At 40.1% G+C, this 19,307-nt stretch overlaps 1 protein-coding gene across 1 annotated transcript in view; it reads right to left on the bottom strand.

Annotated features, from left to right (window-relative positions):
* The window catches only part of LOC114054310 (XK-related protein 4), a 463,880-nt gene that overhangs the window by 158,373 nt on the left and 286,200 nt on the right, over positions 1–19,307 (bottom strand). The window contains exon 2 of the mRNA XM_027877526.1: positions 15,454–15,653. Within this exon, the coding sequence (XP_027733327.1) occupies positions 15,454–15,653 (200 nt within the window). The remainder of the gene's footprint in view (positions 1–15,453; positions 15,654–19,307) is intronic.

Here is a 19,307-nt window from a genome sequence, read left to right as displayed (position 1 = left end):
CACACACACACACACACACACACACACACACACACACACACACACGTCAACTAAGCCCAAAGAACAAATGATTGATTGCTTCATTCAATAAATTAAAAAGCATTTATTATAAACTTAATATGTGCTAAACACTGTGAATACTAAGTTAGAAAAGTATGGCCATGTTCCTGCTCCCAAGCAGCTCAAATTCTGACAGACAATGTATAAATTATTAGATACATACAAGAAATATACAGAATAGACAGAAGGTAGTCCCAGAGGGGAAGACACTAGCAGGGAGATTCATAGCTGGTTGAGTAAGCACACCCAAGAGAGTTGATTAATATATAAATGTCATTCCAGAGCAGGTGTTAGCCAACTAGGGTTGTATTTTAAAATGTAAATATCATTCTTAGCTTCCAGGCCATACAAAAGTAGGCAGCAAGTAATATGGCCCTTGGGCCACACTTTGCAAATCCCTGCTCTAGAGGGATGCCTCTAGTGATGTACCACAGACCCTTTACTTTTTAGTACTTTTAACCATGACCGGAATACAGACATAAAAGTTACATCAACCAAATTTATAGGTGACACAAAGATGGAAGAGATAGTGAATATTTTATATTACAAAATCAAGCTCCTCAGTGTCATCTGTGATCTCAACTAGTTGGGATGCTGGGACAAAATTAAAACAAAATTTCATAGAGTCATTCTGGTGAACATCATTGTACTAATGTACTCTAGGCTTATCAAATGTAGAATGAGGAGGAACCTTACTGATCATTTATCTAACCCCCTCATTTACATGTGAAGAAACTGAGGCTCAGAGAAATAAGTGACTTTTGCAAAGAAACACAGGTAATAAATAACAGAACTAATATTTGAACCCTGATCCTCTGACTTCAAATCCAGAAATGGAGGGAAGTCCTCAGGTGCCTTTGACATCTCTATGACTATTTTTATCCTACATTAAATGGCCAGATACGTTCTTTTTTAGTCTGTGGATCTGCTTTTTATAGCTTTTGCATTTTCTTTTTTGCTTTCAGCCTGTCAGATGGCACCTCTTGGAGCTGTCAGTATGCTTGTATTTAGATTCCAGAAAAACCAACTGTACAAATACAGGATAGGAAATGCCTCCCATAAGCACCTCAAATTCAGCATGTCCCAAACTGAACTCTTCATGTCCTTCCTCACCCCACAAAAATAATTCCCTTCTATTTAAGCTTCTTTATTTTAGTGAGGGTACCACTATTCTTCTGGTCACCTGGGTTTGCAACATAGGGATCATTCTGATCTCTTCCTTTCTCTCATTCCCCTATGTAATCAGTTGCCATGTGTGGTCAGTTTAACCTTCACAATGGCTCATGAAGCTTTCCACTATTCTCCTTTTGTTCAAGTCTTTATAATATCACTCCCTGATTCCAGAAGTTCCAGAGACTCCCTATTGCCTCTAAAATAAAATACAAAATCTGCTGCTTGGCATTTAGAGCCTTTCACAGTCTGCCTCTGGCCTGCCTTTCCAGGCAATTTATGTATTCTTCTCTCTCACATACTCTATGTTCCAGACATATTGGCCTGATTGCTGTTTCCCTTCCGTGATGTGACTTCTCCTACCTGTGTGCCCTGTATAGGCTATCCCCCATGCCTGCCATGTTTTCTTTCCTAACCTCCATCTCCTGGAACCTTTGGCTCTCTTCAGTGCTCAGCTTAAATGTCACCTCATAGAGACCTTGCCCTGCTCAAAGTTACTTTGGATTTGTGATATAATCTACTTATCTATGGGCACATTGTATCCCTTCAGTAGACTTTAATCTATGTGAATGTTGGTCTTTGTAATCCCATTTCCTAGCTCAGTATTGGTCACATAGCACAGATTTAAGGGATTGAATTGATAGCAATTCATTTGAAAAAGACCTTGGAGGTCTTAGCTGACTTTAGAAAGTCATAGAATCTTAGAGCTAAAGGAGGCCTTTGAGATCATTTAACTCAACTCCCTCATTTTATAGATGAAACTAAACAAAATGAAACACTTAGTAGAGGCATGCACAATGACAGTAGCAAGAAACACGATGGCTTGAACGTGAGGTAGGATATGTGAAAAGTTCAAAACCCTGACACAATCTTTAAAAATCACAAGTATACTTGGGTTATCTAGGGCAGGGAGAGGTAGTCCAAATGTCACACAGCCAACAAGGGAGAAAGAAAGAAAACCCAGGTCTCCTGACTCTTAGACAGGTACACCTTCCCTTCATACCACTTTTCCCCCCTATGAACTCAGCATAAGCCACCAAGGTGACGTACAACTTCTAAAAAGTATAAAAAACCCAAAATTTTGTCTGTATTAATATAAATTTAATTTTGAAATCAAGAGTGGTAATAATCCCATTGTATTCTGTGCTGCTTAAGCCACATTTGGGATATTGTGGGTCTGGCTGCCATGCTTTGGAGGGGGCATTGATAAGGATATTCTGAAGAGGTTGACTCGGAGAATGAAGGCTTAATCTCATCATTTCAGGTTTCTCTTAGATGCAATAAACATCACATATACAACAGACACTTAATAACTGTGGATTAATTGACAGATTAAACTATTATCTCTAAATAGACAGCCCTTAGAACTGAAACTAAAGCCATGCCTATTCATCCACACAATTTGGGATTCTTTATATAAATCCCTGTTTTAAAAATATAAGTTTGGGGCCAAATAGAAATTAGAGTGCAACTGGCATGGTAGTAGGCAGTTAGGTGACAAAGTGGAGAGAGCACTGGGCCTGGAGTCAAGAGGATCCGAGCTCACATCTAGCATCAGATGCACCCTAGCTGTTTCTCCCTGGGCAAGATGTTTAATTTTTTTATGCCTCGGTTTCCTCAATTGTAAAATGGGGATAATTGCACTTACCTCCCAAGGTTGTTGTGAGGATCAAATGAGATAATAATTTGTAAAGTACTTAGCATAGTACCTTGTGTATAGTAGGTACTTCTCTTTTCCTGTTTGGAATGAAGACATCTAGGATATAGGAATGATTTGGTTTTTCTTCCAAAGCAAGTAGTGAAAACGGCAGGCCCATTAGGTGGCTAGCTTGAAAATCAAGTTCTTTGTGACACAGAGAACTCATAAAGACAAGGAAAAGAAACTGCTTTTGCAATAACTGAATTCTGGCCTATGATGGTTGTTAGGTAACAGGGTCTGATTGTTGTCCATGGGACAATCCCTTAGCTTTTCATTGCTGGTTGGTCCTCTTTGAGAATGATGGATAGACAACTGGTACTTTCTATTGCTGGTACTTTCTGTACCAGAAGTTACAAGTGAAGCAGAGGAGACAGGAATGGCAAGGAAGACTAGGGTGGCAGTGGATAGTCTTTGGAGAGAGATACGACAGTACTCATATATATTCATTTATTTTCATTCACATTGCCATAACTTCAGCTCAGTCCCTCATTGCTTTTACCATAAACTATTGCAGATATCTACCTAATTCATCTTTCTACTCCAGTCTCTTCCCCTTTCCAATCTAAAATCCACACAGTTGTCAAAATAATCTTCCTAAAGTACAGATCAAACAATGTCATTCCCCTTTCAAGAAAGCTTCAGCATTTACCCATTGCCTCTAGGATAAAATACAATCCCCAATTTTGGTATTTAAAACATTATAGTCTGGCATTGCCTTGCTATACTGATTTATTTTATATCATTCTTCCTAAATTCCAATATTTGCTGTGTCTTGAACTGATCATTCCATCTACTGCCTTGAGGCCTTTTTGTAGACTGACCACCATGCCTGAAATGTCCTCCCTTTTCATCTCTGAGTTTTAGACTTCTTAGCTTCTTTTAAGGTTCAGCTCATCTGCCACTTCCCATAGGAAGTCTTTCTTAACACTCCCAGTCTTCTTTCTTTTCTCAAATTGTCTTGTCCATTTGTATATTGTATCTTGTATATTACTGTACTTATCTATTGAAATACTGTATTGTGAAAGTTGGATGTAAGCTTCTTAAGAATAAAGATTGTATTTTGTTTTTCTTTATATGTATAATATCCAGTATGACACTTTGCACATAAGAAATGATCAATGCAAGCTTACTGAACTGAATTGAACTGAACAAAGAAACTTCCTTCTTTTTTTTTTGCTTCCCTTGATCTCTCTTTCTCATGATATACTCAGGTTATGTCTATTCCAAAGTGGACTACTGCTATGGGACGTTCAGTAATGGAGATGGAGCTAGGCACTCCTTCTATATCAAGGAAGCTTAGCTGGAGACAACCCTAGGGCTATTGGCCATGTGTACACATGGGAAGCAGCATGGTCTCAAGTGCTGTATTTCACATCAGAAAACCTTGTTTTGAAGTTCTAATTACTAGTTATATTTACTTGGATGTCACTTTACTTCTCTGGGACTCTACTTCCTCATGTGTAAAATGAGGGGGCAGGCTAGATAAACTCTAGGGTCCCTTCCAGCTCTGAATCTATGGATCCATCATCCTTTCATCCTCAGAATCCTATGGTTCATTGACCTACTCATAAGTTAAGCATAAGTTATGCAATGAGATTTCCTTTTCATAGTAATTATAATTAAATATGAAAATTGGAAATGCAGAGATGAGATTATTTGGAGACACGGAGCTGCATTTATCACAACCCTCAGTTGGTTCCTTGATACAAACTAGCAGCTGGGTGAATGCCTAATCATTCTAGACCTAAATAATTCTTGTGTGAGAGAGAATTATCCCTTGCATAATGTCTCCAGTGTACCAGGAATCAACACACCTCCCTTCAGTGCCCAGCACCTGTCCTGCCTTCAATCTGGGCTGGGGAGTATCCATACTAATTGTGACAATGACAAGGTGCTCCGTGATCCTACACGGCATCCTCTGTGCTACTCCCTGGAGCATGCCCTTTGACAGCAGGCAGCAAGTGGAGCATTGAGCTAGAGGAATGCTAGCTACCCAGGAAATGCCATTCAGCAACAAAATCATGTATAAATAAATTAGCAAATATATTCTCAGCTCACTGTGCAAGATAGCTGCGTCTATACCACCCAAGTAAAACAGTAAGCATTCAGGGTCAAACATAAGGCCTCTGACAGATAATTCAGACTTTTCTGAAAAGCATCTACTTTCCCCTGAGTCATCTAGCTAATCTTCTTGATTTCAAAATTTTCAGAAGTAGATACATTGTGCTGATTGGTGGAGGAAGCCGTGTACTTCTAGTGGCTTCCTGGGTTACTCCTCAGAGATGTCCTGCCATTACCTCAAATTCAACATGTCTGAAGCCGGTGTCATTCTTTTTCCCTCCAAAAATGATCTTCCTATCCAGGCTCTTCTATTTCTGTTCATTACACTCAGAGTTGCACTTAGAGTAGGGATAGAGGGGGATTAATAGGACTACAGAGCTCTTTCTCTAATTTGTTTTCTCATCATTAGTGCATGGTTCAAGACAAAGATGGCCATGTGAATCTGTCTTGGTTTTGTTCATCAGAACAGCAATCTGAGTGAGCGAGTGAGAGAGAAAGAGAAAAACAGAGACACAGACACAGAGACAGAGACAGAGAGACAGACAGACAGAGAGACAGAGATACAGAGAGACACAGAGAGAGACACACAGAGAGAGACAGACACAGAGACAGAGACAGAGAGACAGAGACACAGAGAGAGACACAGAGAGAGACAGAGAGACAGAGACACAGAGAAAGACAGAGAGACAGAGACAAAGAGAGACAGAGAGAGACAGAGACAAAGACAGAGACAAAAAGACAGAGATAGAAAGACAGAGAGACAGACAGAGACAGAGAGACAGAAACAGAGAGAGAGAGACAGACAGAGACAGAGAAAGAGAGAGACAGAGAAACAGAGACAGAGAGAGACAGAGACACAGACACAGAGAGAGACAGAGAGACAGACAGAAAGACAGAGACAGAGAGACACACAGAGACAAAGAGAGAGTCAGAGACAGACAGACAGACAATCAGAGAGACAGAGACAGAGACAGAGACAGACAGACAGAGAGACAGAGACAGAGAATAGGAATAAAAGTAGAATATCAGGAGCTATTAAAGTCTTTCAGGTATGAAGTGATCAGTTTTTTTAACTTTTAAAGCTCTTCATAATCTTGCCCCAAGCCTGCATTTGCAGCCTCATCATGCAATACTTTGTGTACTTCGTGATCCCACCAAATTGGGCTTTTCTCTGTTTTTTGTGCACAGCACTCCATCTCCCATCCTCAGGCCTTTGCATGGGCTGTTCCCTATGCGTGGAATGTATTCTTTCCTCATGCCTACCTCACAGAATCCTTCTCTCCTTTCAAGGAATGTCTCAAGTGCCATGTCTTCCCCAATGTTCTTAAGTGCTGGTGCCCCCCTCCCAATGTATCATGTACTTGGTTACTTTATATTCATTTTATTTAGAAATATATTTATTCTGTATATACTTATGTATGTCCTTTTTACCTCTCCCATTAGAATGTAAGTTCCTTGAGAGTAAGGATTGTTTTAGTCATTGTTTTTGTATCTCCAGCACCTATCATAATGCCTGGGTATAGTAGGTGCTAAATAAATGCTTATTGATTGATTTACTGTTTTTCCCGCCAACCCTTAGAAATTGCAGGGCTTATGCTTCCTTCCTGGAATATGCACTTCCTCCTCATAATGTTCACTAGCCCTGTGCCACACATGATGTCCCTCTCTGTCTGGTCCCACTGAGTGCCATAGATGCTCAGGGCTTCTAACCCCAGAGTTCCCTTGCCAAATATGAACCACCTCTCTGAGGCTGCTTCCTCTCCTTGAACCCTGTGGAGATGGGGACATGGATGCATCCTTGGTGTGTGCAAAGCCAAACTCCTTCTCTTTCCCTTCAAAAATCATCTTATCACCCTGACCTGTGCCTCAACTAATGAACATTTCTTTGTGTCGCCTGCCCCTCTGCTCCTTACACCCCTCCTCCACCTGTCTTAAATCTGATAAAATAATTTCTAGTTCCAATTCTGACAGTACTGACTCTTTCCCTGCAGGGCTCAAAAGCTCAGTCATTTTTGATTCCTCTCTCTTCTTTGCATCTATATCCAATTAGTCCCCAAGGCCTAATAATTCTTCCTTTCTCTCAATTATACCTTTCTCTTCATTCTCACTGCCACCATCCTAGTTCATGTCCTTATCACCTCTAACCTGAATTATTTTAGTAGTCTGCTAATTGGTATCCCTATCTATCTCCTTCCTCCTCCTTCACTCTCCTCTCTTTTCCCTTTTCCCTTCCTTTCTCCCCACCCTTTACTAAATTTCCTCTTTAATATATCCAGCACTAACTTGCCACTGATAAAATCGTCCCCAAATGCCTCTTTCATTATAGCACTCTCCCCTGCTTCAAAACCCCCCACAGCTTTCCATTGCTTACAAAATGTTCAATCTCATAGCCTGGGGCTAGTCCCAACTTGCATTTCCAGCCTCTTTGCTCACTAATCCCCTGTATCAAACTAGTCATCCAGGTCTGTAGAACTAATACATTTGTTTTCTTGAAACAAATTTCTTAAAAAGAAATTGTAGCAGTTGTCAGAATTTGGAGGAGGCAGTAAACCCTCACTTCCAAGTAGTGGCTAGCACCATGCTTTGTACATACTGGATTCTCAATGAATATGTGTTGATTAATAGTGTGCTATAAAGTTGTGAATACCACATTTGGAGTGATCACAGTAGCTGTGGGAGCTGAGTTTTATAGTTTATCTGAGTGTGTGCCACCTGAAGATCTTTCTGACATAGAGTACTGTCATAAACTATTTTAGAAAAAATCTATTTTAGGTTATTGAGGGAGTTCTTCAAAAAAAAGGTATTGATTCTTTTTGGTAGTTTCTTCCCCAAGTATGACACACAGAGGAAAAATAGAAGTAGCATCTTTACTTTCTCAACTCAAGTGTTGGCACAGTGGATAGAGCACTGGGCTTGGAGTCAGGAGGACCTGAATTCAAATCAAGCCTCAGACACTTAGTAGCTGTGTGATTCTGAGCAAGTCACTAAACTTTTGTTTACCTCAGTTTCCTTAACTAGAAAATGGAGATAATATTATCTATCTCACAGAGTTGCTGTGAAAATCAGATGAGATAATATTTGTAAAAAAAAAGGTTTTTTTTTTTTTTTTAGCAAAATGCCTACTACATAGTAGATGCTATGTAAATGTTTATTTCCTTTCCTCTATAAAAAGGAAAATTTAGTAGTGGGTAATTTGGAATATAAAATTTAAAATAAGTGTCTGGAAAGACTCATAGAAAATATTTTAGTTTCTATCATGACTTTTCAAGGAATCACATTACATACTCATTCAGAATAGAATAGGCAGAATTTCCAGGTATAGATCTAGACTTCATTCAACTGTCTTTGCTGATCTAATTCTCAATTCTTTTGAGACATTCTTTTCATTAAACAAAATCTTCCTGATATCTTCAAACATTCTACCAACGTCTCTTCAGTTCTTGCAAAATGATCTTGACCTAGAACGTGGCATTTTAGTTGGATTTTAAAGCGTGAGTAGAATTTCAGCTGAGGGCAGCTAGGTCACACAGAATGCCAGTGCCTAGAGTCAGTTAGACCCATTTTCCTGAGTTCAAATCTAGCTTCAGACACTCTCTAGCTGTGTGACCCTGGGCAAATCACTTTAACCCTGTTTACCTCAGTTTGCTAATCTGTAAAATGATCTGGAGAAGGAAATGGCAAACCACTCCCGTACCTTTACCAAGAAAACTCCAAATGGGGTCATGAAGAGTCAGAGAGGACTGAAAAATGACTAAACCACAACAATAAGTGTAATTGAACATTCATGTGTGCGTGTGCATGTATTTAGGGACAGAGAGAGGGAAAAGGACAGGGACTAGATATGGGATTATAGTGGCATAGGGAAATCTTGGGGGGAAAATCTCCCTCTGCTTTCTCTACCAATGTAGTTTGGTGTCTTCCATGAAACTTATACTTTTAGAGAGTTGTCTAGAGTGGAGGACTGAAACTCAAATGAAACAGGGGTCACTAATTCATACATAAGGATCCCTGCAGATGGCATATTGACTTAGTTATACAATGTCGTGGTATCCCTGTTTTGTTACATTTTTATTTGTTCTGTCAACTATTTCCCAATTACATTTTAATCTGGTTTGGGACTGTCGCAACACTTGCCAGCTAGTGGTGTTTGACGTCTTTAGACTAGAGCACTGAGAGGTTAAGTGACTTCCCCAGAGTCACACAGCCAATATGTGTCAGATGGGACTTGAATGCAGGTCTTCCTGGTTCCAAGTTTGTCTTGCAAAGTTTCTACAGATGAATGAACTAAGCCAGAACTTAGATTTGGGCCTTCAGATTCCAGATTCAAATCCAGTGTTCTTTTTACAGCTCCATGAAGATTACAGGGTAATAGAACAAGAAAGAATCTTAGAGGTCATCCAGAGAACTCCTTAATTTTACAGCTAAGGAAGCTGAGGCCAAGAGAGGTGGTGACTTGCCCAAGGTCACATTGTTAAGAAGTCACAGAGCCAGGTTTCAAACCCAGATTTTCTGATTTCATAGCCAGCATTCTTCCTCTACTGAATCATGGGATCCCAAACTCTGTTCCAGCTCGAAGTATCTGCTCTTACCAGTATAGAACATTTTTAATGAAGTGTTTTGTGGTTCTTATCTTGCTAGCTTGAATACATCTTTCTCATTTAGGAGCAATTTAATAAGAATGGCTCACATTGACAGGGCGTGTTCTTGTTTATGGAGTACCTTTCTCACCACAATCCTCTTTTGTCATTTTTTCTGTCCTTTCAGTAGTTTCTGACTCTTCATGATCCCATTTGGGATTCTCTGAGTGGTTTACCTTTTTCTTCTCCATCTCATTTTACACATGAGGAAACTGAGGCAAACAAGATTAAGTGACTTGCCCAGAGTCACACAGCTAGTAAGTGTCTGAGGCCAGATTTGAACTTAGTTCTTCTAGACTTTAGGCCCAGCACTCTATCTACCTAGCTGCCCATAATCCTCTGTACTACTTACAATTATTGCTCCCATTTTATAATGAAGGAAACTCCAACTCAGAGGATCTTGGAGACTGGGCTAAGAACATATAGCTACCAAGTGCCAAGCTAGTTCTCATTATCTTTCTTCTCAAATTCATCTTTTCAAATGTGCTTATTACTGTAGAAAATAATAACACCTTTCTAGGGTTCCAGTTTGGTAACCTCAGTGCCATCTTCTTCCAATCATTATCAACTTGCTCCACATATGTAATCAGTTGCCAAATCCTGTCATTTCTATCTCTACAAAATGTTTCAACATCCCATTCTCTTCACTCTCATAGCTGTCACCCTAACTCATCATTTCTCATCTGAAGTCCTGCAAAAGCCACCCATTTGGTCTCCCTGCCTCAAGCCTCCTTCCATTTAAATCTACCCGCCTCTCATTTGCTAATGTCATTTTCCTAAATTGTATCTGATGTGATCATATCACAACCACCTCTCCTACCCCCACTGAACAGAGCCCCATTGCCTCTGGGATCAAATATAAACTCTTCACAATCTGGGCCCTTCCTACCTTTTCAGTCTTCTTTATTTTACTCCCCTCCTTACACTCTAAAACAATATTAAGCTTCCTTGCTATTGCTAACTTTCAATACTCCTCCCAGTTCCATGCCTTTGTATTGTTTATTCTCTTTGCCTGTAATGTACTGCTTCCTCCTCCATATCTTTTGGAGTCCCTGGTTTACTTCAAGATTCAGTTTATGTGCCACCTTCTCCATGAAGTTTTCCCTGGTCCCCTGCCTGCCAGGGTCTGCCCTACCCAAACTGCCTTGAATTTATTTTGCATGTATTCTACATTTACTCATATGTACATGATGACTCCATTGTTGGAATATAAACTCCTTGAAAGCAGGGGCTGTTTCATTTTTGTCTTTTTGTGTATAGTAAACACTTATTAAATGCTTGTTGACTGATTTATTGATTTGAACTCAAGCCTTCTGGTTGCAAGAGTCATGCCATTTTCAACAAACGACATGCTTATTTACAGATCTAATAATTTGTTCTCTCACCACAAATGGATGGTTCAAAATGAGGGTAGCCAGATCATTTTATCTCCATTTTGCCCATCACAGTAATCTTTTTTGGAATCTTACAAAGCATCTTCCATGCTCATTCTGTCATGGAGGAGATGAAGGCTGAGGATGAGCATGGAAACCTCAACTCACAGGAAGGGGATCCCTGATCCTATAGCCAATGACAGACCACGCAGCTGCCCTATTGTGGCTGTGGGAAGATCTCAGACTCTGAGGCGCCACTGCGAAAAATTATTCTTCCTTTGTGCAATTCTGCAGTGAGCCTGTCAGCCTCCAGCACAAGGAGTTATCTTGAACACATTTATTCAATAAGCAAAGAGAGCTGAGGAAGGATTTTCACAGCTGGCAGTATGTGAGTGCCGCATCAGCTTCCATCAGAGCAATGCAATTTTTAGATTGAGTTTGAAAATGTCATATTCCCTATTTAATTTTCTTTTTGTCTTAAAGGTGGTACTCTTCTTTACAGCATGGCAGGAGGTGGGGGGGGTGCTAGATCGAAAAAAATGCAATTGTCTGGCACTCCTGAAATATTGTCTTTAGATGGGATCCCCTCCCTTCAATTCTAGACACAAAACTGTCTGTCACATGTGGAAATGACTTGCAGACTGCAAGGCCTTGCTCTGCCTGTTAAATTGAAACATTTCAGATATTTTAATTAGCAACTATTTGCAAAGTACTTCACAGGTTCAATGCCTACTCATAATTCATATTTATAACAGACAGCTCTATTATTACACAAACAAGAGTGGGATCCTTCAATATTAAGGATTTACAAAACCACATATTTTGGCACTTACCTAGTACTAGTCTGGCTGGATCCCTTTTTCACGTTTCTCTTTTCCCTTTTCAAGAGGGAGAGAGGTCCCTGCTCCTTTAAACCCACATCAAGTGAATTCTTGTCTTGGAGCAGTGTCATGTTTCCAGGTTCATCTGTAAGTATAGCTCATTTCTAACCTCAGGGCTCTGTTTGGTCTTACTCTCCCTGAAGAGATATGTTTTTCTTCCAAGCACAGACAAGTCAGACGATGCTGCCTCAGTTGTTCCGTTGTCATTTGCTAGAGGTTTGAATTTATCTAACCTTTGGTATTTCAGCATAACTATCTTTCTGCTTTCCTCGTAAACAAATAAACAAACCCCAGACCCAGCAGGATTATCACCTTCTGCATTTCTCTATTGCCCCTTACATCAATGTTGAAGATTTTTGTTTATGTCTGTCTCTGGATCAGCCCAGGAACGGCACTGGGGAGGTGTATATGGTGGTGGTTTTGGTGGTGGACTGATATGCAGCAAATTTTTCCCCATGATCTCTTAGAATTCCCTAAGAGGATTTTTAGGAGGTGATTGAAAGGTCATCTTATCTAGTCCCCTCATTTTGTAGATGAAAACCATGAGGTTCAGAGAGCTATCCCCCAGAGAAACAACTGGCTTAACCATGGTCATTATAGGTGGGTAGGAGTGGAACTGACTTACTTTGACTCCACATACAGTCACACCATAGAAGCCATAACTAAAAAAGAGGGTTGAAGACCAGGAGTGGGAATGTGAGTCATATTACGTCTACGCATGGGAGAGAAGTTTTAAGATTAGGTGGCTACTACTGAACAGTCAAGTAGTGAGGGAGTGGGCATAGCTCTTCATAACCTGGGATTCCTGATTCATCCATGTGCCATTACTTGGAAGATTTGAGTAATCTAATAAACCCAGAAGACATTTTTATTTCCTACTAACACCGTTTTTAAGGAAAGGCACTCAACACAGTCACACCAGGTAGGAAAAGAAATTTCCTTCCCAATTCCCTCAATGGGGTTTTGAAAACCCAAGCTTTTGCAGGCTTTAAGAAGCCTTTTGGGAGAAGCCACCTGGGTTATCCAACCATCTGGGACCATAGAGCAGGTAAAGATGATCTTACTCCGTTATCTGCGGCCCTGCCTCTCTCAATGACAATAGCTGTAATAGACAGTGGGCTGATCTGTCACCGGGCTACTGTTTCTTAGTTTCTCTTTTCTCCCATGGTCCTACATTCTATAGACACAACAGGAACTCATGATTTTGCTCTAGGACCGAGCACTGCATTTTGTGACAGCATTATCCTTTGAACCACTCTTCTCATTTCATGAGAATTATTGTTGTTCAGCTGTTTTTCAGTTGTGTCTGACTCTTCATGACCCCATTCGGGTTTTCCTGGCAGATGCTGGAGTGGTTTGCCATTTTCTTCTCCAGTTCATTTTACAGATGAGGAACTGAGGTAAACAGGGTTAAGTGACTTGCCCAGGGTCACATAGTTAACAAGTGTCTGAGGACAGATTTGAACTCAGGAAGATGAGACTTCCTGACTTCAGGCCCAGTACCCTACCCACTGTGCTACCTAGCTTCCCTGGTATATATTATTGGAAATTCTTTACGAGAGAATAATAATTTGTAAATAATTTCCCACATGATACACTAGGCCCAATCTTCTCAAGCATTTATAGAATAACAGAATTTTAGAGCTGTAAAGTACCTTAGTTATCATATATTCCAACTTCCTTATTTTAATGATTAAGAAACTGAGGTCCAGGGAAAGTGATAGGGCAGAGCCTCAACTAAAACCAGAGCGACAACTAACATACTATGATTGCAGCTTTATACCAGTGCCCTGACATCCTGGAGGAAGCACTTCCTCCTTGCAGCAAACACCATGCCCTGTTCTCCTTGCCCCCCACAATACACTTAGTCTCTTGATCCTCCAGCCCAGGAATGGCACAACTACCCTTAGTTACCAGCCCAAGTGTTCTGCTCGTGTGGTATCCCTCTCCATGAGGCCACTTTCCCCTTACTCCTATGGGAGCAAGGCCAGATTTCCTGGGGGACAGACTTCATCTTCCCAATACAGTTGCACTGTTGGCAGGACTATTTTCTGCACCAGCCCATGTTTCCCTATCCCTCAACTGAATTTGCCTCAGGTACAGTCATGGCTATTTACAACTTTGATGAAAATCTGGTTTGTTTGTTTGGTTTTTTTTTTTGGTTGTTGTTTTTTTCAATATACCAGATAGACTCTTCAATTAATATGATTTCCTCATTTCTGATTTGTTCTCTCTCTCTGCTTTGTTCTTTCCCCACTCCCTAATTTTTTTCTAACTCTTGGACCATTTGTTTGCTTTCTATACTCATTGGTTCTCTTAAGTAGTGTTTTAAAAGTTTTATTAAGTTTTGACTTTGATGTTCTACTTGGCCTCAAAGCCACAGATTCCCCACTCCTGCTCTAGTCTAGAGCAAAGGTTGCACTGAGAATTCCTGCTTGCTTAGACCAACATTGCTTCTGGGTTCTCTAGTCTGCATAGTCTAGACTAATGGTGTCAGATTCAAATAGAAATGGATCCCTGAGGGTGGTATATTGATGTGGAAAACAATAAATTAACATTTTCAATGTTGTGTTATTCCTTTGTTTATTGTGTTAAACATTTTCCAATTGCATTTTAATCTGGTTCAGGCTGCATTTGAGAGTTTTGCATGCTGCACGAGTGGCCAGTGAATCCTGAGTTTGACACTTCTGGTCTAGACCTACTGGGTCCCCTACAGAAAAGCTCAGATGGAAGCCATCCATAAGGGAGACTTCAGAAGGACACCATACTTTTGTCAGCATGGCAAAATGATGTAAGGCAAAATGAGGAACGTCACAGCATGGAATACATGAAAGTTAAAAAATCAAGGTAGGATCAGAAATCTTTACTCTTTTCACACATCATTCTGTCCCTATGATGCCCAGTTACTAGGAAAATCTGGATTAAGAAAATGGCTTGGCATTTATGTTAACAACTGAAAAGTCTTATTGTTTCCACTATCAAATAAGAACAAAACAAAACAAAAAAGGCTGGGAGGATGGGATTTAAGCATGAATCTGGGAACTGCATTTTTTGGGGGGGAAATTGTTGGGGCACATAAACAACATGACCATGCCCTTTTCTTCTCTATGATCTCATGTCAACACCTCTTTGGTTCATGATGAGGGCAGCTCTAGCTGCTACTTTTTGGCGTAAACCCCAGTGAATATATCCATAGATCTATTGTAACCTTGGAGCATTATACCATCATAAACATCAGAGATGCTGTTGGCTCTATTCCCCTAAGTCTACCATTAGCCAAGTGGAAAATAACAAAAAACTGTTTTTCCCCATTCTTTTGATGAAAAGGTCAGTCTAAGGGCAAAAGAAAACTGTCTCTCCATAAGCCAGCTGTGACAGAAAGGGTGAAGAAAATATCACATATCATTCACATACTTAAGTACCATCATAGTGGTCTGTATATTTCAGTGGGGGTTGAATGGCCTGAGTTTTGACAGAAAGACACTGAGACAATCACTGGAGGTTTTGAATAAGCGGTCTGTCATTCAGAATCTTTCCCACAAATCCCCAAAACGATGATGGTGTGCCCTTACCTTGGAGGGCCTGTAAGGTATGAGTCTGAACGACAATGCAGAGCTGCAGGACCAGTTGTGGGGCACTCTCCAGAAAGGTGGCTAGCAAATGCAGCATACTCACATCTGCATACTCATACACCATCTTCCAGTAGAACCGCCATCTGTCATTCTCCCCACTCCGGCGGCTTCGGATACCTAAGTATATGGTGTGGAAATATCTAGAAACAAAACAGAGAGAATGAAAATGAAATAAATGATGATTTGTAATCTAAACACTTTGCTTTTTCCTCTCATGGTTTCTTTTATTGTGTACAACTGAAGGAAGAGTTTTATATCCTTTGAAGGTCATTTTAGGCTATAGTGACTTTAGTTTGCATTTTTTAAAGGCAAGCTAAACATCAGGATAGGGCAGAGTTAGGAGAAATGCCAAAGGAAACTCTTAGGATGTCAGTGTTTGGGTGTTGATGCTGTATTTGCTACTGGGTTGGTTTTTTGTCCACTGGCTAGGTTTTTGTCCACTCGTAAGACTCCACTAATCCCTTAGTCATCTCTGGACCACCAGGGCAGCCTCAGCTGTTACAGGTGGAACTGTCTATAAATTTAATGGCATGACACATGGTCATTTATCTATCGTAGAGATCTGCTGGTTTGTGTACGCTCTTGGAGTTCATCAGCATTCTAGCCTTACGTTATGAGAAGCATTGGGTGGGTAATCTCTGATGAGTCTTGGCTCACAACACGATCCAGAGAGAAAGGCAAGGGAGAGGCAGAAAGAATTGAAGTGCTGGACACTACTGCTGAGAACTCCTGTTTCTATCTCCAAGAGAGATTCATGTATTACTTCAAATAGTCTGTAATAAGCCCCTCTCTTGTTCTATCTCCTTGCCTTCCCATCCTGGCATCATATCTACATTTCTGAGCCTTAGGATCTCCCAAAAAGTGAAGGTTGCTGACTCATCCTTTCCAAATTTAAGGATTCTTCAAACAGAGACCAAAGTTAGCAGTGAATAGATATCTTGAAAGAGCTTGATGCCAAGAGAAAAGGAAGGCTTATATGCATGCAAAAATGACTTTCCTAGAGTAATTATAATTCTGAAGAAGGAGGTCTTTAGAATTGGTGCTGGAAGGCATTATGGGGGGGGGTGGTCAATAACTATGGAGTCTGGTTACCACTTGAAGCAGAAACTACATCTACAGTGGTGTAGTCATCCAATAAGTGATCATCCATCCTTGCCCAGAAAACCTCCAACAATGACAAACTCATGAGACAGCATGTCCCATTTTTATCCAGCTATGTTTGTTCCTTTTCTCATGTGCAGCTGAAAAACTTCCTAAGAACTAGAGCTATCCAAAAGTGGAATGGCTTGCCTCAAAAGACAGTGGGTTCCCCCTAGGTGGTGGTCTTTAAGTACAGGTATGTTATAGTAGGGACTCCTTTCGTGAGGTCCCTTCCAACTTTCCACTTTTGTGAACCTGTATCATCTTTACATTGATCTGTGGAGCCAAGCAGAACAAATCTAATCTCTCTTCTATATACTAACCCTTTAAAAACTTGAAGAGAATCATCATGTCCCCCCTTTTCATCTCTTGGGAAACGGTCTCTTTCCCAGTTCCAGTTTTTCCAGGGTTGATTACTAAACCCTAGTATATTCAAATGAATCTGTCTTCTCATCCCTGAAAGGATCACACATGACTGCTCATGCTAGGTGGCTCCCACAAGCTCACCACCAGGGGCCTACCCGATATACTAGAGGCTTTCCTTGCCTTTTCCTAAGATCTCAAAGATACCAGTGGAATGCATGGGCTACTCTTTCTGTTTTGCTCTTGCCACATGGTCAGCCCATTTACTTTTCTGACTATACATTTCTCAAATGAGAGATTATAATACTATTTTTTATCATGACTAATTTGTTGTGTCACATTCTGCTTACATCTACTATGTGTCTTTCCATAGTCAATTAAATAGCATCCACATGGCTAATGAAGTGAGCATTACTCATTGGGACATTACATGTTTTTCTCTTCAACCAAACTCATATCTTTGCCAGCAGAAACAATTGGTTTTCTATCTGTTCCTCAAAACTCTCTAGTAGAGGTTCCATATCTCTTTTGGAAATATTTAAGTAAGATATCTTTCTTGTGTCTTCTCTGAATCTTGACTCTTTTGACATACAAGCTCCCTGTGCAGTGATTTATTATGTACCCATTCACTTATTGCTTTGTATTTATTTTTTATTTTCTCTGTGTGTGTGTGTGTATGCATATGCACCTAAGTGTGTTTGCATGTTAATTGTTCTCAGTAATAACATAAGCTACATGAGAGCAGGGAAAATTATCATCTACTTTTTTTTCTGTAACTCCCAAATACCTATTATACTCTGTGTTCTCAATAGGTATTTGATAGATACTTGTTGAATGAAAGAATGAATGAATAAATGAATGATAACTTTATTTTCTTCAAACTACCATGGAAGTTTGACATCAAAGATTCTCCTAGAATTAAATCCAAAGACATAAGCCCCCCACAAATGCTACCTTCAGCAATTTTATTTCTAGTTTTTCCCTGTGGTGAAGATTATGAGTCTTCTCAGCTTTATTCTGCCACCAGCTAAGAAAGTTTAAATGGTTCCCCCAGGTCTGTGGCTCATAGGGGCTCGAACTCTTCTGGGTATAATAGAAACAACTGCTATAGCAAACAGCTTGAGATCAAAGGAACCTGGTGTTAATAACAGGTTTCTTCCCATTGAGCAAACCAACAAGTATTTGGCCACTAGTTTACCTCATGTAGTTTCATGCAATAAGATGCAACAACAACTCTTCCTGTTATATAGGCCTACAATCCGAATGACAAATGAAAAGAAAAGGGAATTATTCCTGTGGAGACTTTATAAGTCTCTGAACTTTTGTTCAGGAAGAAAGTATCTATCCATGTCCAGAGTATATGAAAGCTCTCACTCACAAGGTACCTGCCCCACTGGTTCTCCAAACCTTCCTTAAAGGAAAGAGTTGAGACAATGGAATTAACTCTTGTAATGTTTATCATAGATCATGAGATCACAGATTTAAAGACAGAAGGGACTTTGGAAATCATCAAGCTCAACCCTCTTCATTGTCCAGGTAAGATAGCTGAGGCACAGAGAGGTTCAGTGACTTTCCCAGGGACACAGTTAATAATTATCTGAGGCAGGATTTGCACTCATGTCTTTCTGACTCTCAGTCAAGCACTCTCTTCTCTATAAGGACAAAGGAGATTTAGGAAGAACTAAGGGGTTTGGAAGGGTAACTAGGTGGCACAATGGATAGATCACTAGGCTTTGGAATCAGGAAGACTCATCTTCCTGAGTTCAAATCTGGCTGTATACTAGCTGTGTGACCTTGGTTGAGTCCCTTAACCCTGTTTATCTCAGTTCCTTATCTATAAAATGAGCTGGAGAAAGAAATGGCAAACCACTTCAGTATCTTTGCCAAGAAAACCCCCCAAAGTGGTTACAAAGAGTTAAACATGACTGAAATGACTCAACGACAAGAGGTTTGAAGCAGTGAAAAGACAGGTGATCGTGATCAAAGAGGGATATTTCATAGCATCAAAATTTTGGAGATGGAATGGTTTTGGATGATAGCAAAATCCATGTATGACCACTCCTCATAGTGGCTAAGATAAGGTCAAGATGAAGGTTTAATTGACAAATGCAATTCAATTCAAGGAAGAATAATTCAAGGGCAAGCTACTGTGTTAGGAGCTGAGGAGGATACAATGATGTATAAAAATATGGTGGGCTCTGCCCTCATGAAGCTTACAATATAATTGTATTTCAAAATCACATAATTACCAAATCTCTCTTTCATTTTTTTACTTCATAAATAGCTTCAGG

This window comes from Vombatus ursinus, unplaced genomic scaffold (genome assembly GCF_900497805.2).
Source record: "Vombatus ursinus unplaced genomic scaffold, bare-nosed wombat genome assembly UNPS02014812.1, whole genome shotgun sequence".
NCBI lineage: Eukaryota > Metazoa > Chordata > Mammalia > Diprotodontia > Vombatidae > Vombatus > Vombatus ursinus.
Note: the sequence above shows the minus strand (reverse complement) of the source record. Positions and strands in the feature narration are given on the sequence as shown.